At 33.6% G+C, this 18,779-nt stretch overlaps 1 protein-coding gene across 1 annotated transcript in view; it reads left to right on the top strand.

The window, feature by feature from the left end:
• Positions 1 to 1,749: 1,749 nt before the first annotated feature.
• LOC105430176 (dynein regulatory complex subunit 7) overlaps positions 1,750 to 18,779 on the top strand; it is a 38,524-nt gene continuing 21,494 nt past the window's right edge. Inside the window, exon 1 of the mRNA XM_011643581.3 lies at positions 1,750 to 1,954. Coding sequence (XP_011641883.2) covers positions 1,895 to 1,954 — 60 coding nt within the window. The 5' untranslated portion in view covers positions 1,750 to 1,894. The remainder of the gene's footprint in view (positions 1,955 to 18,779) is intronic.

The raw sequence follows: 18,779 nt of genomic DNA, 5'->3' as shown, positions 1-18,779 counted from the left end.
CGCGCGAAGCGGGTCGGACCTAACTATCGACTAGATGGGGTAGAAAAAAAAAAGAGCGAGCGAGACAGAGAAAGTTTCATTAGGGCCGATTTCGTTTCAGCCACCCTAAGCCGAGGGGCGTTCGGGAGCACGTTCGTCCGTCCGTCCGTCCGTCCGTCCGTCGGTCCGTCCGCGCCGGGTTTCCAGCTGGGTCTCTCCCCTTGTTCGTTCGCGCTTCGGCGTCGTCCTTCCTCCCGGTCGTCGCACCGCCGCGAACGTTTCCAAGCGCGCGGCGATTTACGCGGCCATGGGAAACACGACGGACGGATGATCGGGGCAACGCCTTTCGCCGATCGGCGCCGGCCGAGCCCGGAGCTTTCCTACGCCCGTGTCGCCCGTTCTCGTGGAAACGCCCGAAGCGAACAGTGAAGTCGTATAGAATGTCGTATAGAATCGCCCGACCGTCGCGGCGACACTGTAGGACGGCACGTAACGTCGCGACACCGCTAAACAAAAAAAGGCACCGTCGCGACACGGTATTATTTAAAATAAGAATAAAATCAAAGTTGTTAATTTTTTATATCTTATAAATTAATTAACGAAGTTAGAAGTTGACCGAGCAATGTATTCTAAATCTGTTCCATTTCCTTCCTAGTGTCTTTTCACTAAGTTGACTCGCCAATCATCATTTCATGATCAGATTTTATCGGATGAATTTTTTCCAATTTTCTATAAAACTAAATTATTATCTCTATTTTCAAGATGTATGTAAACCGTGAGTGAACTTCGTTTTCAGTGCGTCGAAATCTCGCCGGTAACGATGAGAAATTTCATACGTGTGAATTTTACTCTACTGTAATTTAGTTACAAAATTACTTCGTAATATCATATAACATTTTATTAACAGGTTATTCATAACCGGTTGTTTTTTTTTTTTTTTTTTAATCTTAAAGCAACGGAATTTCTCTATTTACGTCTGACTAATCTGACTATAAGTTATCCTTAACGATCGATCAACCAAGTCTTAATCGCGACGATGACGAATAAACGGTAGATGATCGCGCGAATTAACGCCTCGCGACATAACCGTGCGTCGAGCATTTTACGCATGATATTACCTCAAAGTCGTCATCGTTATCGAGCTGAGCTAAGCTGATCTGAGCGGAGCGAAGCGGAGTCGCGCCGCGCCGCGCCGCGCCGGCAGCAATCGTTCCCGCAGCGCGCGCGCCACTTTCCAGCAATTATCGAAGCAACGGAGCCTCTCGGCGCGGAGATCCCACACCGGCTTCAATTTGTAGGCTGGCATTAATTCAATTGCCCCGGCGACAGTTACCAAGGTGGTATACGTGTGGGCGTTTTATCGCCTCGGTTATGCCCGTACGTCTCTTCGCGCCCTCTCTCTCTCTCTCTCTCTCTCTCTCTCTCTCTCTCTCTCTCTTTCTCTCTCTCTCTCTCGCTCCGTTCGCTCCATCTCTCACTCCGTCTTGCTCTCTGTCCGTGCTCTCTCATTTTCTTTCTCTCCCTCTCGCTCCCTCCTACCTTCCTTTCGTTTCTCTTTCTATTCCCGTGCGCATTTGCCTCATGGCTATCATTCCGTTCTCCTCTTCGTCGCCGCCGACGCGCGATCGGCCGTTCCGCGTTCCGCGTACACCGCCGCGATGAAGAAAAAAGAGGGGAAAAAAAAAAGAAGTAAAAATCGCCGGCGATTGCGTGTGGCTACAATGTGCGAATTCGCATGACGGCGCCGGCGATAGCCTGTAGCGGCAATTACAACTCCGCGCGACGCTCTCGCTCTCTCTCTCTCTCTCTCTTTCTCGTCATAGCCTCTGTTCTTTAACTTTCGCAACGCCGTGTCTCGGCTATCAGAGTTGAACAGTTTCCTAGGGAAGAGGTCAATGTCAAGTCTGAAGCGGTAATGTCGGCCGGGAGCTGCATTGAGCTTTCGATATTCTTGCACGAGCCGTTTGCTTCAAAGGTATAATGTATACTCGATTTTTAAATATTGTAAATTTTAGCATGCATATATATGTATCAAAACTGGCGTAATTTTTAATAAAATAATTTAAGCTGGTTCTATATTATCTCTCTTATCTTATCAAATTAGTATTCTATTGAATTGTTCTGCATCGAATTTTACTGTCAGTGTCCTTTGTAATCTGTCCAAAATATTAAAATAAGTAATACTAATAGAAAAATATTAACAATAATAATATTGTATTATAACTTGATATCATGGGTTAAGCTATATCAATTAGCCCTCTTATCATAATCTTTTATAAATCAATTTAAATGTTAAAGATTCTTTTTAAATATTTTGCAAGAATTTATTATAATCATAAGAAAATATTATGTTGTATATCGAGAATAACACTGATTTTTATTGGCTTTTTTCTCTTATCAAGTTATCAAATTAAAAATTTTATTTCATATCGACTTTCATTATTAATAATAAAATTGAATATAGAATGGAAATATATATATATATATATATATATATATATATATATATATATATAGAGAGAGAGAGAGAGAGAGAGAGAGAGCTATTTATTTAACATTTATTTAACATTATACAGTTACATAATAAAGAATTAATTTAAAAATTGAAACATTATACAAAGCGCACGATTATTACGTCGAAGATTGAAATTGAAATTGAGATTATTTGACTAGATCGAAACAATGCATCACGACGAATGCATCGCGATGCATTTCGTGGTGCAATCGTCGATCTCTACTTTCCCATCTGACCAAATAGCGGATCGCAACGATGTAATCTCTAGGATTGTAGGAATGCAAACAGCCCGCCCGCCCTTCCGCTCTCGGGCGAAGCGAGCGGCGACGGCGGTGAAGAAACCGCGGTGGAATTCGATCGCCGTGCACAATTCGTACGTTTTTCGTGCGCATTTGCGCCGTACGAACGAGACGACGGCCCACTCGCCGAGCCCAGGGCAAGTCCCGCAAACCGCGCGAACGAAGTTCGCCCTCGTGACAAATTGTGCGAGATTACGTCGGTCGACGAGGAACGGTCCATCATCCGGATGAACCGTGATAATTTGACGATGGATAATAAGTGCATCGCCGGGTTGTCGCCCATCCGATGTAGCGTAACGCGTAGATATCGCGTAGATACCGCGCGAGTCCTCGTCGTAAAACAACATCGTGAAATTTTGCGTAGTTCCCCCGAGCATTCGCGTCTCGGCCGTTTACGTGCGCGCGCTATCATTATAAACATTACGCTCTAATTTAATTAATCCGAGAGAAACCGTATACCGTCGTAATAAATTATTATTATTATATAACTCTATTATCGTGTAATTATTATCACGTTTATTAAGATATCTCACGTCCCAATTGTATCATTTGTAATGGACAGTATCCGTTGTAATGATACATGAGCCAGCACGATTCCGATAACTTAGGCGATATTTAACAAATGTTTTTTTTAATGAGATTCTGAAGCAACGATTTAAATTTAAATTTTTATGAGATTTTAAAGTAAATAAAGTAATGGATCTCAAAAGGATTAATGCATAATTGACTTTATATTTTCTTAACATATTAACATATTAACTAACGAAACAAATTAATAGTAACGTTAATAGTAACAAAGTTAATTTGTAGATATAATTTTGTGAATTTTACACACGTTTATTATTAGTCATATGTAAAAGATTAAAACAAATAAAAATGTTAAATTGTATTAATTTTGGCTCAATTATTTACTTTTTTTTATATTATTTTTTTACTACTTTTACTCTTCTTAATATTTTAAGAATAACCAGTTAATTTTTTATCATAATTTTACAAATTTCAGTGTCTAAAATATACTTTAGAAAAAAGTTTTCATATCGCGTCGTCAGACTGTTATCGAAATCTCTCCCATAAATTGTTATCTGGTAATAACTTGAATATGCACAAAGGTCACTGTCAGGGATGCGCGATCGTTATCGTTGTTTGCTAAAATGCGTGTCGTGTGACGTCATCGGAATTCGTTTCAGAAAAACAGAAGACAACGTAGAGATTATAACCGTGATATAATCGTATGACTAATAGCTTTCTCCCACGGTTTGTCTCTCCGTAACGTCTATATTATATTTACATTGACCTATTCTCGGTCGTGAAGATAAATGTAGTGCACTGCAGATAAAATGAATCCTCGAAATAAAGGATTGTAATTCAATTTAAGGACAAATTATACGTTTTTTTTTTTTAATTGACACTACTTTATATTAACAGTTATATTAAGTTTTTGTAGATATTATGGAAAAAGAAATTTCTAGTTTTAACTATTTTAGCAGATGATAAACGATATTTTTCAAAGATATTTGTAATAATGTTTTTAAAATTATTTATATTTGTTTCCGTGTGAAAATCTATTTACAAAACAAAAATTATAGAAATATGCATAGAAAATTAAAAAAAAGATTTTCTTGCGAAGATCAACAAACAATCTTTTAGAGAGAAAATTTTGAAAATATAATATAAAAAACAGTGAAAAAACTTTTTCACAATTAACTTTACAATTAACATTCAATTCAATATCGAAAGTAGTATAAAGGTACATATTTTCAAAATTTGATTTGAAAGACTATTAGTAGTTTATTTTCTTTCCCTCCCTTTCCTCTTCTCCTGGATGCCCTTTATCGACTTCCTTATCTCAATATGTTTAAGATCATTATCGTAATATCCATTTGTTTGTAAAACAAATTAATCCCTCATAGAAATGCGGAAGATTCAATCGTCTCTTAATTTCAAGTGATATGACAGAGATATGGCGCTTTAAACATTAGTCCATTAGTGTTTATATCCGTGTTTATTGAGGTTGCAATAAATCAGAGAGTCAGGTTGAACACACAATAGCACAGAAAAAAAAATGGGACACCAGGAGAGAAGACGAGGCGAACAAAAGAACGAATACTTCGATAAAATAAAAAGGAGGAAAGTAAAGAGATTTGTCGTCGCATCCACTCGTGCGGAATATTACAAGTCGGTGACATCTGTGTGTTAGGACAGTTCCGCTTTAAAAAGAATACTTTAAAAGCCAGAGGGTTTATAACGTGGAGGCCGAGCGGGGGTATACAGCGGAGAGAGCCGCGTATAGTATAGGGAAGGAAGAACTACATATAGAGGTGTAACGAGCAGAACTCAACTCACGAACTCACTCCCAGTTTTTAGTGGCAACTTGTTGCTCTATGCCCATTCATACGGCTCTAACTCCCATTACGTCACGTCACATCAACTTATAATAATGGTAATAGCGGGAGAGAGCGGCTGCCGCTGCTGCGAAACCTGAATTCGAAACACGATTATTCGTATCTCTGCAGGGTCGGGGGACAAAACATTTCTTCCCCGCCCCGTTTCTGTCCCGTTCCGTTTTGACGGATCAGCGTTTAAACGGATTTACATATGCACGTCCCTGTTTCCTGTTTCACGTATTTACGGAAATGATTCCGCGATGTAAATCGCACACTATTTAACTAACGTTTAATCACTGCCTTTACGGATTGCTCTTTAATTATCGGATTGAAAGAAATGAATAATGTGATTTTAAACCATGAGAGAAAAATATCATACTGAAAAATATAGTATAAGAGGTGATTTTTTTTTAATGCTTATATTCTGTTAATTTGATTATGCCTATTGAAAAAAATTTGTAGGGAATAAATTTAATTAATCTAAAAAAATTTAATTAACCTATAAAAAAAAGAATTATTTTAAAAATATAATCCAATGTAATTACAATTATGATAATTGTGACATAAAGATAAAAAGAAATTTATCTTTTTTATATAAATAAATATAAATAAGAAAGAAGAAAATGTAGAAAGCAGATAAGAAAAAAAATAAATTGGTATTGATAAGAATTGGTATTGAATTATATAGGAAAATAGTAAATAAGAATGTATATAGGCGATAGGATAACACGGCAATAAAGTAAAATTATAAATAATAGGAATATAATATGTATATAAAAACTATATAAATATGTTGTAAATATGGCAATGTGATTTTATATGATAGGATATTAGGATAGGTGGAGGTATGAATGGATAAGTGTGATTTGAATTTATGTAAATCAAGTCCCTTCCTAGTTGTAACACGAGCTGAAGTACAAATAAATAAATAAATAAATAAATAAATAAATATATCTATATATATATATATATATATATATATATATATATAATTTATTTCTTCAACTTTACAAAAATAACTTTACAAACTTCAATTTTACAAAATTATATTTTTCAAAACAATGGAACAATAAAAATATTCCTAAATATGTAACGATAGACGAAAAAAAACTAAACAAATTAATGCAATCTAATTATGCATTAATTATTAAAAAATATATTGATATAGTAAAATATACATTATATCGACAACTTTTTCCACGAGAAGATTTTAACAAAGGAAATATAAAAACCTTTAATGATGTCGAATTACACAAACAATTAATGACAACAGAAGGAAGACAGACATGGAACACCATAAAATAACAAATGGAAAACGAAGGATTAAATCCGCAATTAGTGGATGAAAGCATACAAATTTTAACTATGGAACGAAACTGGTATGCCCATCCGCCTGTGTCACATGATTATGACATCTTTCTGAAAAAAATAGAAGAGTATAAAAAAAATTTCAAACGAGAACACAAAATACAATATAGATATATTTACTAAATTATTAAACCGTAACTTTTTTACTTATTTATTTAAAGGGAAAAAACAAAAATATAACACTTCTTTTTTTTAATGTAATTTAAAAGTATTTACAAATTATAGAAATAAAATTATCATTTTAGAACATAATATTAGAAACTATAAAATATTAATTAAAAAACGAAATAAATGTTGCCGCATTAAATTATTAGATTGTAGCTTTTTTATTTATTTATTTAGAGGGAAAAAATAAAATATAATATATATATAACAAATATAACAAAAATAAAATATATATATATTTTTTTTTTTTCAAATATATATATAACCGTGTTATGTCTTGTAATTTACGATTGATTACTCGTTTATATTTTTTTATATTTACACCCCTCCCCCCATATCCATCCACATCCATCCACTCACCCACACACCCACCTACCCATACACACACACACACACACACACACACACACACACGCACGCGCGTGTACTCATATATATATATAATATAGACAAGTAATCAATAATAAATTATAAGTTATAGTCATAACATGGTTACGTTTAAGTTATGAACTCGCAGTTATCCTTGAGACATCACATAACGCGCAAGTCATTCAGAATGCATTTTCGTAAAATGTTGTCACGTTCCGCATTCTTTGCTTTACGTCCTTGGCGCGCGACGTAATTTCGTGCGCATAACTACCGCTCAAATTGCTGTTTACAGCGCCCAGCTCCACGACCTTTCATGGTAACACATGTGGCGTAAAGACGTCATAAAAATTTTGACTTCGAGTTTTCACCCCTGAACCTTCTGTCCACATTAACTTAATCTTAACGCACATGAGTCATAAGAATTTCAATAAAATCCGACTCCTCGATTAACTTTAAGTGCGATCTACTTTAAAATACTTGTTTTAATAGAATCTTTGTAATTAAGAATCGATGAAGTAGTAGTGATACTAAATTTGCATTAATTTTGATATTTCAATTCTTGCTCATACTAATGCTTATATAATTTTTTATAATTTTAAGAAAATATTTATAATAAATAATATAAAAACATTTAAAAAATATAAAAAGCTTTCTACACGTAATTCTTGACGAGATATATAATAACCAAATTAGTTACAATTCAAAATTTCAAAAATAAACGGATGCGAACAACAAGCGTACGATCAGCATTAGTGTTAGATTGTTAATCCGAATTCCTAGGTTCAAATTCCGTCAATGCGTTTTCAAAAATTGTAAAATTGTAACTTAGCGATTAATAAAATAAAAACATGTAAAATAAAATATATAGATTAAGTTAAACTATAAAAATATAAAAAAAAAACTATATAAAAATTATATAAATATAAAAACTAATATAAGTCGAAAACAAATTTTATTTATATTTTATTTATATTTTTATTTATATTTTGTTTCCAAAACATTACTAACTTTACCGTTGGTTACTTTTACGGCGTGCACACTTCTAATCTAAAATGTTAAACAAATAAAAACAAATAAATAAAGTGGAACTTTAAAAAATGAGTTTTTTTACAAAATTTTAACAATAAGTAATAAAACGAGAACAAAAGTGGGCTAATTTTTATTTTTATCCCTTTAAGATGAATTCGTACAGCAAATAAAAATAGCGCATTACGTACCAAAATATTCTCTATGTATTGCCAAAATCTGGTAATTATTTTAATTTCTGAGTTAAAAATCTTATCAGTTCCTTAATTTTAACTATTTAAGTGTAATCACTGTTTCTGTTGCCCATAACAATGTATGTAGTATCGCGACAATTCAATAGATTCAATTACGATATTACGCTCGAATTTCTATCACAGAGCGCATCGTTAACAATTTGAAATGGATTTATTTAATTAAAGCTTTTACTTTCATAATCTTTGCTATAATATTCTCAAAAGTAAAATATATAAGAAAAAGTCGCAAATGAAGAAAAAGCAGAATCGCGCTGTTAAGCTTGGAATAAGAAAATAAAACGCATATTCTACCTAAAATGATTAAAACTGCTGTTTTTCGAGTCATAGGATAAAGTCTATAAAAAGAAGAACGCAAACACAAATCTGACTTTTCAAATCTTTCTTTTATCATAATCAGACACGATTATACTGTGGTAGCATATTGTATTTATTTTTTCAATGTATCAATATACGAGGGTCGGAATTTGGCGTCGCCTGTGCGACCAATACGATGTGTGTGTTTCTTCAAAATAACAAAATGGAAAAGTGGAAAGTGGGTCGTTTTTATTATATTTTAGCGAATCGTATGTCATTGTTAGCCGTTGATTCATTTCAAAATGACTAGTGTGAAATTGTACTTTGTTCGAATCTTCGCTATATTTGGTGGAAAAAAGAAATTTAAGAAATACAATTTTTGTCTAGAACTTTAGAGCTTAAAATTTAGAAAAAAGATCCCTGCTAACATTTGTAAATAAAGTACAATAAAACATGAAACAGCAGTTTTATTGAAATCTATTACAAAGCTGTATAGAAAAATAAAGAATACAAAATACCACAAAAGAGATGATCGTAAATCAACTAATTCTTCCATTAGTAGAGTCCTAGAATTCAAAAATTTTCAAGAATATTATAAACAGCAATTCACAAAAAGTAAAGTTTTTTTTGTAAAATATACCTTTACTCTTTTTTTCATATTTATTAAATGTATGGTGCCTCAGTATCTTTTTCATACTTTTACATACACTACATTTAGGACACGTTGCTTCATGATATTTGTTATTGTTGAATTTACTTCTATTTTTCTTATTTTGAATAATGTCTCACTTCAACCAATTTTTTATTAAAGCTAAAAATATATTTTCAAATCGACTATTTTATTTTGCAGCAAGTTTATATTAAACATATTACGCTTTTCTTCAAGTAAAATGTATTTATACTATCAAAAGAAGACAAAATCGATTCTATAAAGATAACACTTTGAGCGTTAGTTCTACACAAATAACGGAATAACGAAAACTAAAAGAAATGATTTAGTCAATCGGAAAAATCACAGTCGAAAATTATTAAAAATAATTCTGATTGACAGATATGTGAATTAAGAATTTCATTTCTTTTTCGAATATGAATCAAATCAAACTGAGAAAATTTCACTCGAATCGAATCGAATTGAATCGAACTCAATCGAATCATTGAAATAGAACTTTTAGTTATTGTCGGATAAATTTTAACACAAATAATAAGAGAAATTTTTAATATTATAAAAATAATATCGACTATATGATAAATTCATATTTTAAGATAAATATATTTAATTTTAAAACAGACATATTAAGTCGATACTCATTGTGTATCGAAGTTTATCGTTGCTTCTTTTCCGCAATGCCGATTGGTTACTTTCATTGTATTACTTGTGATGAAAAAATATGATTGGCTCATTTAAATTACGTATTTTGATCATATCAAAGAAATATTTTTTTTTTTTAGATTACTTGAACTGTTTCCAATCTCTGCTTAAAATGTCATATCATTATTTTTCTCAGTCTACAAATAAATGCTTGTTTTGTGATTGAAAAAAAATACTTTCGGTGATTTTTAACATGTCGAATTTTGTTGAACAAAGAATTTGCATAAATAATTTTGTTTTTGAAATTTTACGAAATTTCATGAAGTAGTGGACATTTTTTGGTATTAAGTGAAGACAAGGGTTTTCGAATGGTAAAAAATGTTCAAAGAAGGCAGAAAACGCAAACATTGATCTGGAAAATTCTTCGTTTTTTTTTCAATCACAAAAAAGCATTTATTTATAGACTAAGATAGATAAGATTTAAAAGTGAAAGTTTAGGTAAAGATTAAAAGCATACAACTCACTTAAAAAAAGAAAAAAGGAAAAAAAACAAAAAGCAAATAACCAGAAAGAGAAAAGAAAGAGAAAAGAAAGAAGAGTAAGAAAAAAAAACTTCGATATGTTTGCAATGCGCAATTTAAATAAGCCTATCTCTATATTTTTTTTATCACAGTAATACTCATTTTGGTAACTATCATCATAGAAATAATGCATTTTGATAGTTTGTATTTGTATATCTGTGCACACACACACACACACAGACACACACACACACGCACACACACACACACACACACACACACACACACACACACACACACACACACACACACACATAAAACGTATATAACTGTCATAACGAATAAAGCTATATATAAAAAGCTAAGTTGTACGACAATATTATATTTCATATATTTTCTTTAAAAAAAAATATATATGTGTATTATATATTATATATATTTTATATATATATATATATATATATATATATATATATATACACATATATTTATAAAATATATATATATATATATTTTATTATCAATTAAATATTACAAATGTATGATTATATAAGTTTCTTCATGTCACAATAGCTGCTCATAATATAAAATAAACATGTACATGATTTGAGACAGATTGATAGAATTTACTTAAATTTTATATTTAATTTAAAAATGTGTGTGTGTGTGTGTGTGTGTGTGTGTGTGTGTGTGTGTGTGTGTGTGGGTGTCAAACTAAAAAATAAATTGCGCGCAGCGCGCCTCTATAGTGTCTAAATGTTTAATACAAAGCTAAATATATTTTTTAGTATTGTAATAACTGAAAAATCATAAATTATTAATTATTAAAATATTCTAATGTACTATTATCTCTATGTTAGAAGTTAAATAGACATTAATAAAATCCATATTATCTCCATAACATATCTACATGAACTAAGATCATGTGCATATATGCACAAAACAAAATTTTTGACAGATCTATCTTTTTTTTTAAATTAAACTTCTTGTACTGTTTATCTTTCTTCGTTTTTTTTTTGCAACGTAGAGAGAAAAGGAGTAAAGATGAACTGTGTAAAACGTTTAGTTATAAAAAATTATCTTAGTTTAATAATATAGTATAGTGGAAAATATGATTTATAGAATTGTCAATATATGATTTAAACCTGTCAAATGTTCGAAAATAGTTCAGGTTCAAATCCGAATAGAAATTCAATATCCAAATTCAATATCCAAATAGAAATTCAAATCCGAATCGAAATAACTCAAATCAAGTCAGATGGATCATCAAATACATCAATTTGATTCGATGTTCAATTTAATTCGTGTTTAATTAATTTACATATTTATAATTTATTGATTATTATTATTTAAATTTTACTGCTCATATTTTTTTATATACTATTCCAAAACATTTTTTAGAATTTTTTTCTAACATATATACACAAAAATTTAGTAAACTTTAATAAAACTTTATATGATGATAAGTGATTCCTCTTTTAATACTTCTCTATGATATATTCTGATTATTATAAAAGATTATTACAAAAATAAAATATATTCAATAAATAATACTTTTTTATATGTACTATCCTTTTTCTACGTGTTGTCTTTCGTGAGAAAAGACAAGAAAAGAAAAAGACGAAAAAAGAAAGAGATAAAGTGTCTGCTTCGGGGATAAAAGATAATAACAGGTATTTCATTACATATTAAGGCTCATAGATCCGAGCAAAGTTAATCGACTCAACTGCAAGTTTCTGCTTTTCTTCTCATCATTTCAAAAAAATTCTGCGTGATAAAGAAGTGGCATAAAGATATAAAAGTATCGCAACATTAAACATATTTTTACAAATTAATTACACTATATATTATCAACGTACAGTATGTACATTATCATTGCGCGTTTCATTTATTTATCGGACAGATATATAGTTAGTCATGCATAACGTAATCGAGACAGATGCAACGTAATTGACGTAACTATAAAAATAATTTATCACTGTGTTGCACTTTCGAAATAGGTCATTCTGAAGTATCAATGGAAACACTTTTACTTTCTCGGTATCGTTTTACTCGGTGATTGACTCGTCTCTGCAATAACCAAAGAAAGTAAAACTTGGTCACGGCTTGCTTCCTTTTCTCCAGAATTTTCAAACTTTACCTCACAATTTTTCCCTCAAACTTTTATACTATTGAGAACTCACCCATTCGGCCATAGATATTAAGATATTAATTTTTCACATAAAATAATTTCGCACTTTAATTCATAATTTCATATTTAAGAAAAGAATAAATTTAATTTTTGTAATTTTGTTTTTGTAAAAATATAATTTTTTTTATATCACACACAAAGATTTTATTATTTAAAAAATAATTTAGTAATTTTCTAATTTAATATTTCTAATTTCTAATTTAATAATTTTCTAATTTTCGAACATATGAAAGCTTCTACACTATTGATTTTCAAATGTTATAATGTCTGTTTTAGACAGAGGCTTTTTAAATTTTTCTTTTAATCGCGTACAAGTGTTTTTATAATCACATTTACAATCTGATTAAAAATTTAAAATAAAAATAAACTTAAAAATAATTTGACAAGATAACTATCACGAATAGTAGAAGTTTTATACATAAAATCTTGCGTAACTTAAAAAAATATTTTCTTTCTAAAACTAGAATGATTGATATCACTCTGTGATTTTTTAAAGATTAATAATTACGTACTAAAATAATACAAATAATGCACAAAAATAAATACAATTTTTCTTACTACAATTCTTATAGTATTCTAAAATAGTCATAACTTCATCAAAATAAGAAATTACTTGAGGATTCTCGATATTAAAAAAAAAAAAAAATTATTCATTAACGATTAGGTACAAATTTGTGCAAGTACAAGGCATAATATTTATTTATTTTTTTTAAATTATACAAGAAACGTCGCAAATCAAACAAGACAAAATTATCTTTTTTTAAGTCATCTTCATTTTCAGCAATTCTCATATAACTTATAAATAGATGCATTTTCTCGTATTTCCCTGAAAAGGATTCCTTGTTACATAGCTTTGCATCCATTTGTCAACGTCACTTTCCTTTCATAGTTTAGACAATTTTCAAGGTCACTTTCAAATTGAATAAAAGCGAAATTACTTCTACTATAGAAGAATTGCAACAATATTTTCTCAAAGGAAAACACCATCATTCATTTCATTTCATTAAAATACAATTTTTTAATAAATTTAATTTATGTTCTTTTTTCTTTTTCTTTATTTCTAAAAAATATTCATTTTCACGTCTTCCAGCAATGTTTTGCGCATTTACAATTTTAATCTTCAACTAGCCATATAAAAATTATCCTAATTTACAGCAATAGATATTTTGAACTCAAACTTTTTCTTTTTGCACTGGATTTTAATTAAATAATAAAAAAATGTTTCAATTAGAATGCTGAATTATATAAAATCTAAATTTGTAAATGAAAATAGATTTTGATAATAATGTTAAAAGTTATGTCAAAAAACATAAAATGTTTTGCAGAAAATTGTGAGAAAAATCATTTCTTTACGAAAAAAAAACTGAAAAACAAAAATAAGTACTATTTTAAAAAGAAAATCATGAACTTTAAGGAAAAACATTATAACTTTTTTTTTATATATGTATGCGATAAAGTTTAACAAAATTTGCACAAATTTGAGATGATCATGAGTATAGTTTTGATCGTTGACATGTTACAATCAGATGAGAAGATGAGAAGATGAGTGGAAATTTTAATTAAGCACTAGGCACTCGGAATCGACACACGCCCCTGTGCCCGAGGCTCGCGCGAAATGGGTCCCCGCGAGGCGTAACGTAGAGCGTTTTCAGGGCCTCGGGCAGGGCAGATAGGAGGTAGTTAGCACAGGCAAGCTCGTAAGATTTCGGTGTGGTGGTACGTGTACCTCATCCTGTCCACCACGCTGAAGTTAAGCTCCCTTCACAATTGGTTAAAGAGTAATATTTCTCACACGACTACGCTATAATATAATACGTATACGTCGTTAGATAGCGATCTTATTCTACATTACTATTACAATTTATAATAAAGCTAAAAATAATATAAAAATAATACATTGACTTTGCCGTTCGTTTATTAATGTCAAAATTTATTGCTGAAAATAATCACTCTTAAATTCAATTATCAAAGTTCGTATCTTTTATTTTAAATAGTTTTTCAAAATTTTATTTTTAGAAAGATTAAAAATATATATGATATATGAATTTAACTTCATTTAAAAGAAGAATAAAAAATAATTTAGATCTTGGTATAAATGTGATAAATTTATATAAATTTAATAGAAAGTTGTATCATTAGGTCCCTTCTTATGATTTACGATTACTGCAAATATATATATATGCGCTATAAATAATATATATAATAATATATACAGATATATAACACACATTATAAATATATAAAACTTTAGTACATTATGTTACATTTTATAAATTCGTAAAATATTTAATTAATTATATAAATAAATAGATATAAATAGTGATTTTCATAAATCTTTTTTTTTTTTAGAAAAAATTCTAGAACGTTCACCAACCTTACTGCCGATTTATACGGTTAAAAAATCAGGATACATTATCTTTATTTACAATTTTAAATGTAAAGATTAGACAAATTTGTACAAATATTCTGAATTATTCATGAACGCAGTATATCTAGCTGCAGATAGAATTTCGAAATTGCAAAATTAACTAAATTAGGTATCTGCACAATTTTGAATATCTACAACTTTTCAATAAGTGTAGGCGGTTTCTGTGTACGCCGCTTAAATAACGGGTCGCCCACCCGCGGCAGAACACACACAAACGCAGCATCGTTATATACATGTGCAACGCAAGCTGCACATACTTGTGTCTGCTCTCTCACCGTCTCTCTTTTCCTTTACCCCCCCAGCCTATGATTCTCTCTCTCTTCTTCTCTATACCCTCGAGTACCGTTGCCTCTCGCTTTCTCCCTCTCTCCCTCTCTCTTTTCTATCTGTTGTCTCCGTCGTACTCGCTGCGAACGCGTTCACTCTTCTTCGTCGTTCGTTTCGGACCTGAAGACCGAAGGTAGATCGATCGGACGATTTTCCTCGGGGTTTTCCTCGGCGACGGCCACCCCGCGACGAGTCGAGAAATTGCTCTCAGGGCTCCCGATTCGAGCGTGGAAAAAAATTCAGGTCGATCGAACGCACTCTCGCGAGAAGGACGATGGGAAAGAGGAGTGGGAGTGAGGGTGGCTGGCAGGGGTCGGATGGCGTGAGAGGGCCGCGAGCGGAAAGGGGAGCGGCGAAGAGAGAGAGAGAGAGAGAGAGAGAGAGAGAGAGAGAGAGAAAGAGCGCGGGATAGAGGGAAAAGGGTGTCCCCAAACGAAGCGTGGACATCGCGGATCTCCTGACGGATTTATGTCGGGGGAACGAACGAGGTCACGGACTAGAGAAAGGGAAAAGCCCGCGCTAGGCGCGGCGCAAAACTCTAATACGCGTCTCGAATTGTATCAGCCTTGAAGTCGGGTCGCGCGAAATATTTTTTTTTTTTTCCTCGCGTCGCGCGGTCGGCCACGGTTCGTCGGACGCGCGAGCGAGAGGCATCGAGGACGATTCCTCGCGTAGCCCGCGCCAAACGTATACGATAACGGATCTTATCGGTGCACTGCGAAACGAGTTCGTTCCAGTTCCGCGCTTCGCCAATTACAATCCGCCCGGGCCGTTATCGCACGTTACTCGCTCGCGCTCGCTCGCCTTCTCGTTACACACCGAAAGGGAGAGAGAGGGAGGGAGAGAGAGGGAGAGAGAGAGAGAGAGAGAGAGAGGGGAGAGAGAGAGAGAGAGAGAGAGAGAGAGAGAGAGAGAGAGAGAGAGAGAGAGAGAGAGAGAGAGAGAGAGAGAGAGAAACCAATAAACGGGCACTGAGACTACATACGGCCCTGCTTTTCGGCAAACTCGCCGCGGCACTGTCGCCGCCCGATAATTCGAGCCACCGCAAACTCGGCGTCTGCTCGCGACGCGCTCGCGACGCGACGCGCAAAGTTGGCGGACGACCGGTGCGGAATGAGATCGCCGCTGTATCCCGAGATAAATACGGCGAGAGAAAGAGAGAAAGAAAGAGAGAGAGAGAGACAGAAAGAAAAAAAAAGCGCTCCGGCAAGTGGCGACCAGGTGATATCGCTTCGTTTCGCGCGGTTTTATTCCTGAGATTAGGGGCACGCTTAAATTTAATGGATCGTCGATATTCTTGCTTGTATCAGATACCGCTTATCAGTAACAATCAATGTGCCTTTTTTTTTTCAAAAAGTATTGTTATTATCATTATTACATTATTACATTCGTTACTTGATCTGTCGATCTCACTATTTCTGTGTTGATGATAACAAAAATAAAGCTTCCACAGCTAGAAGAATTAATAAAAATAATCAACATATTTACTTCAAAGCTCCTGAATACGCCATCAATTGTGTACAAACTTTCTGACATGCTTTCACATGTTTATATTTTTTTTTTCCTTCCCTATATCGCCGCCGATATATCGATAAACGTAACGTCAAAGTCAAAGCGTCATTTCCAAAACTCTGTACGGTACAGGAAGCAAAGGTACCATTCGATATCAATATTGTTCGATACTGTTGAAACTTCGTGAGCCTCATCGTGTTCATTCGCGATTCGATGCAACTTTTACGTGACGCCTCGAAATAAGAGTCGGATACACCTGACCGCCGGTAAACGAACGAGAAACGTGCGGTAATGTAGGATGAAATTCAATTGAATCGACCATACGAGATAGGGAATCTCGTGTTCTATCTTATAGCGTTGTTATGTCGATTACGGTGTCTTTAGCGCCCGATGATACAGCCATCGACCGACTCAACTTGATGTCGCTTGGCCTGTTTAACCTGCGCTTAGTCCGATCTTTAACGAAATATTAAAGTTAACGCCGGAAGTATCGCGCGGACGATGTATAAACGATGTTACGTTCGAGATTAATAATTTTGAAATAACGAAGCCGAGAGAACATTTCCGCGACTCGCGATGATTTCCGAAATTTCGCGAAATGTGATAATGTTGTCGTGCCACAGAATGATATCGTGTTAATGATCTCGCCTATAACGGTCGCGATCACGAAGGAAAAACGGTCGGGGGAAGGTGACGATGATAATTCCTCGACGTTCCTAACGAAGCGCATTTTCGATATTTCCAACGTTTAATATCTTCGTTATGATTAAAGCGTAATCTCGAATTCGTGTATGTAACGTAAAATAAAATCGCGCCATGCAGGTACGCTCCTTCGTCGGTTTTAATTTCGACCTTTGATCCGTCCACCTGCGTTATACCACGAAATTACCGTCTCTCTTTCTCTCTCTCGCGCGCCTATTATCGCCCGTTATTAGTCATTTAATAAATTACCGTGAAACATCACAAGGGGTGGGGAAAAAAAAAAAAAAAAAAAAAAAAAAAAAAAACGATCGGTCGGCCGATCGCGGAACAGGCGGACGGACGACGCTCATTAATTCTAACGACCCGATGGACGGATAATGACGGCGTACGCATCGTGACTATTCCTCGATTCGCTCCGAACCAGTGGCAAAATGACACCGTTAACCCCGACGATAACAAATATCGAGAGGGCAATAATCGTCCACGCACTGGCGAACTACTCGCGAACCGCTGAGCTTTTAATGACTCCGAGTTATGCCGTGCGAGCTCCTCGTTCCGTCTAATATCCTAGGGAGGATACACGCAGGATATGTGTGTAAAGCGTAAGCGTGGCACGAGCGACGGTGTAAGTGTAACGAGAGGAAATAAACGTGACGTTTATCTGACATAAATATTTAAAATAGCAAGCATCGAGCGGCGAGTGGAAGCGCTAACAGATTCTATAATTTTAAAGAACGTCAATTTGTCTTATTCGGAAATTGGTATAATTGTTTATCCATTTGCGTCGCTCCGCGCAATGTTAATTAAATTATTTACGCGGGGAAATAAATTTATATTTCATAATGGAGCCCGCCGTGTTTTTTTTTTTTTTTTTTTTCTCACCTTCCCACAATACATATTTTCCAAACTCGCCTCTCGACGCGAATGCATCGGCTTTACAAAAATAACGCTTTTGCGCGTCGCAGCGCAACAATATCCCACTCAACCCACGACGACTACCCTCTGCCTGCGCGCACGTGTTATTTATGATTAGAACGGGATTACCCCGAGGGACATCGATGTAATGACCAATCCTGGGCCACCTCGACGTGCGGGCGAAAGGTCTATATCTGGGACACGCGCGAATTTTTGCCTAG

Source organism: Pogonomyrmex barbatus, unplaced genomic scaffold (genome assembly GCF_055798465.1).
Source record: "Pogonomyrmex barbatus isolate J1 unplaced genomic scaffold, ASM5579846v1 scaffold9, whole genome shotgun sequence".
Classification (NCBI taxonomy): domain Eukaryota; kingdom Metazoa; phylum Arthropoda; class Insecta; order Hymenoptera; family Formicidae; genus Pogonomyrmex; species Pogonomyrmex barbatus.
The sequence above is the reverse complement of the archived record's forward strand: the minus strand, read 5'-3'. Positions and strand labels throughout refer to the sequence as shown.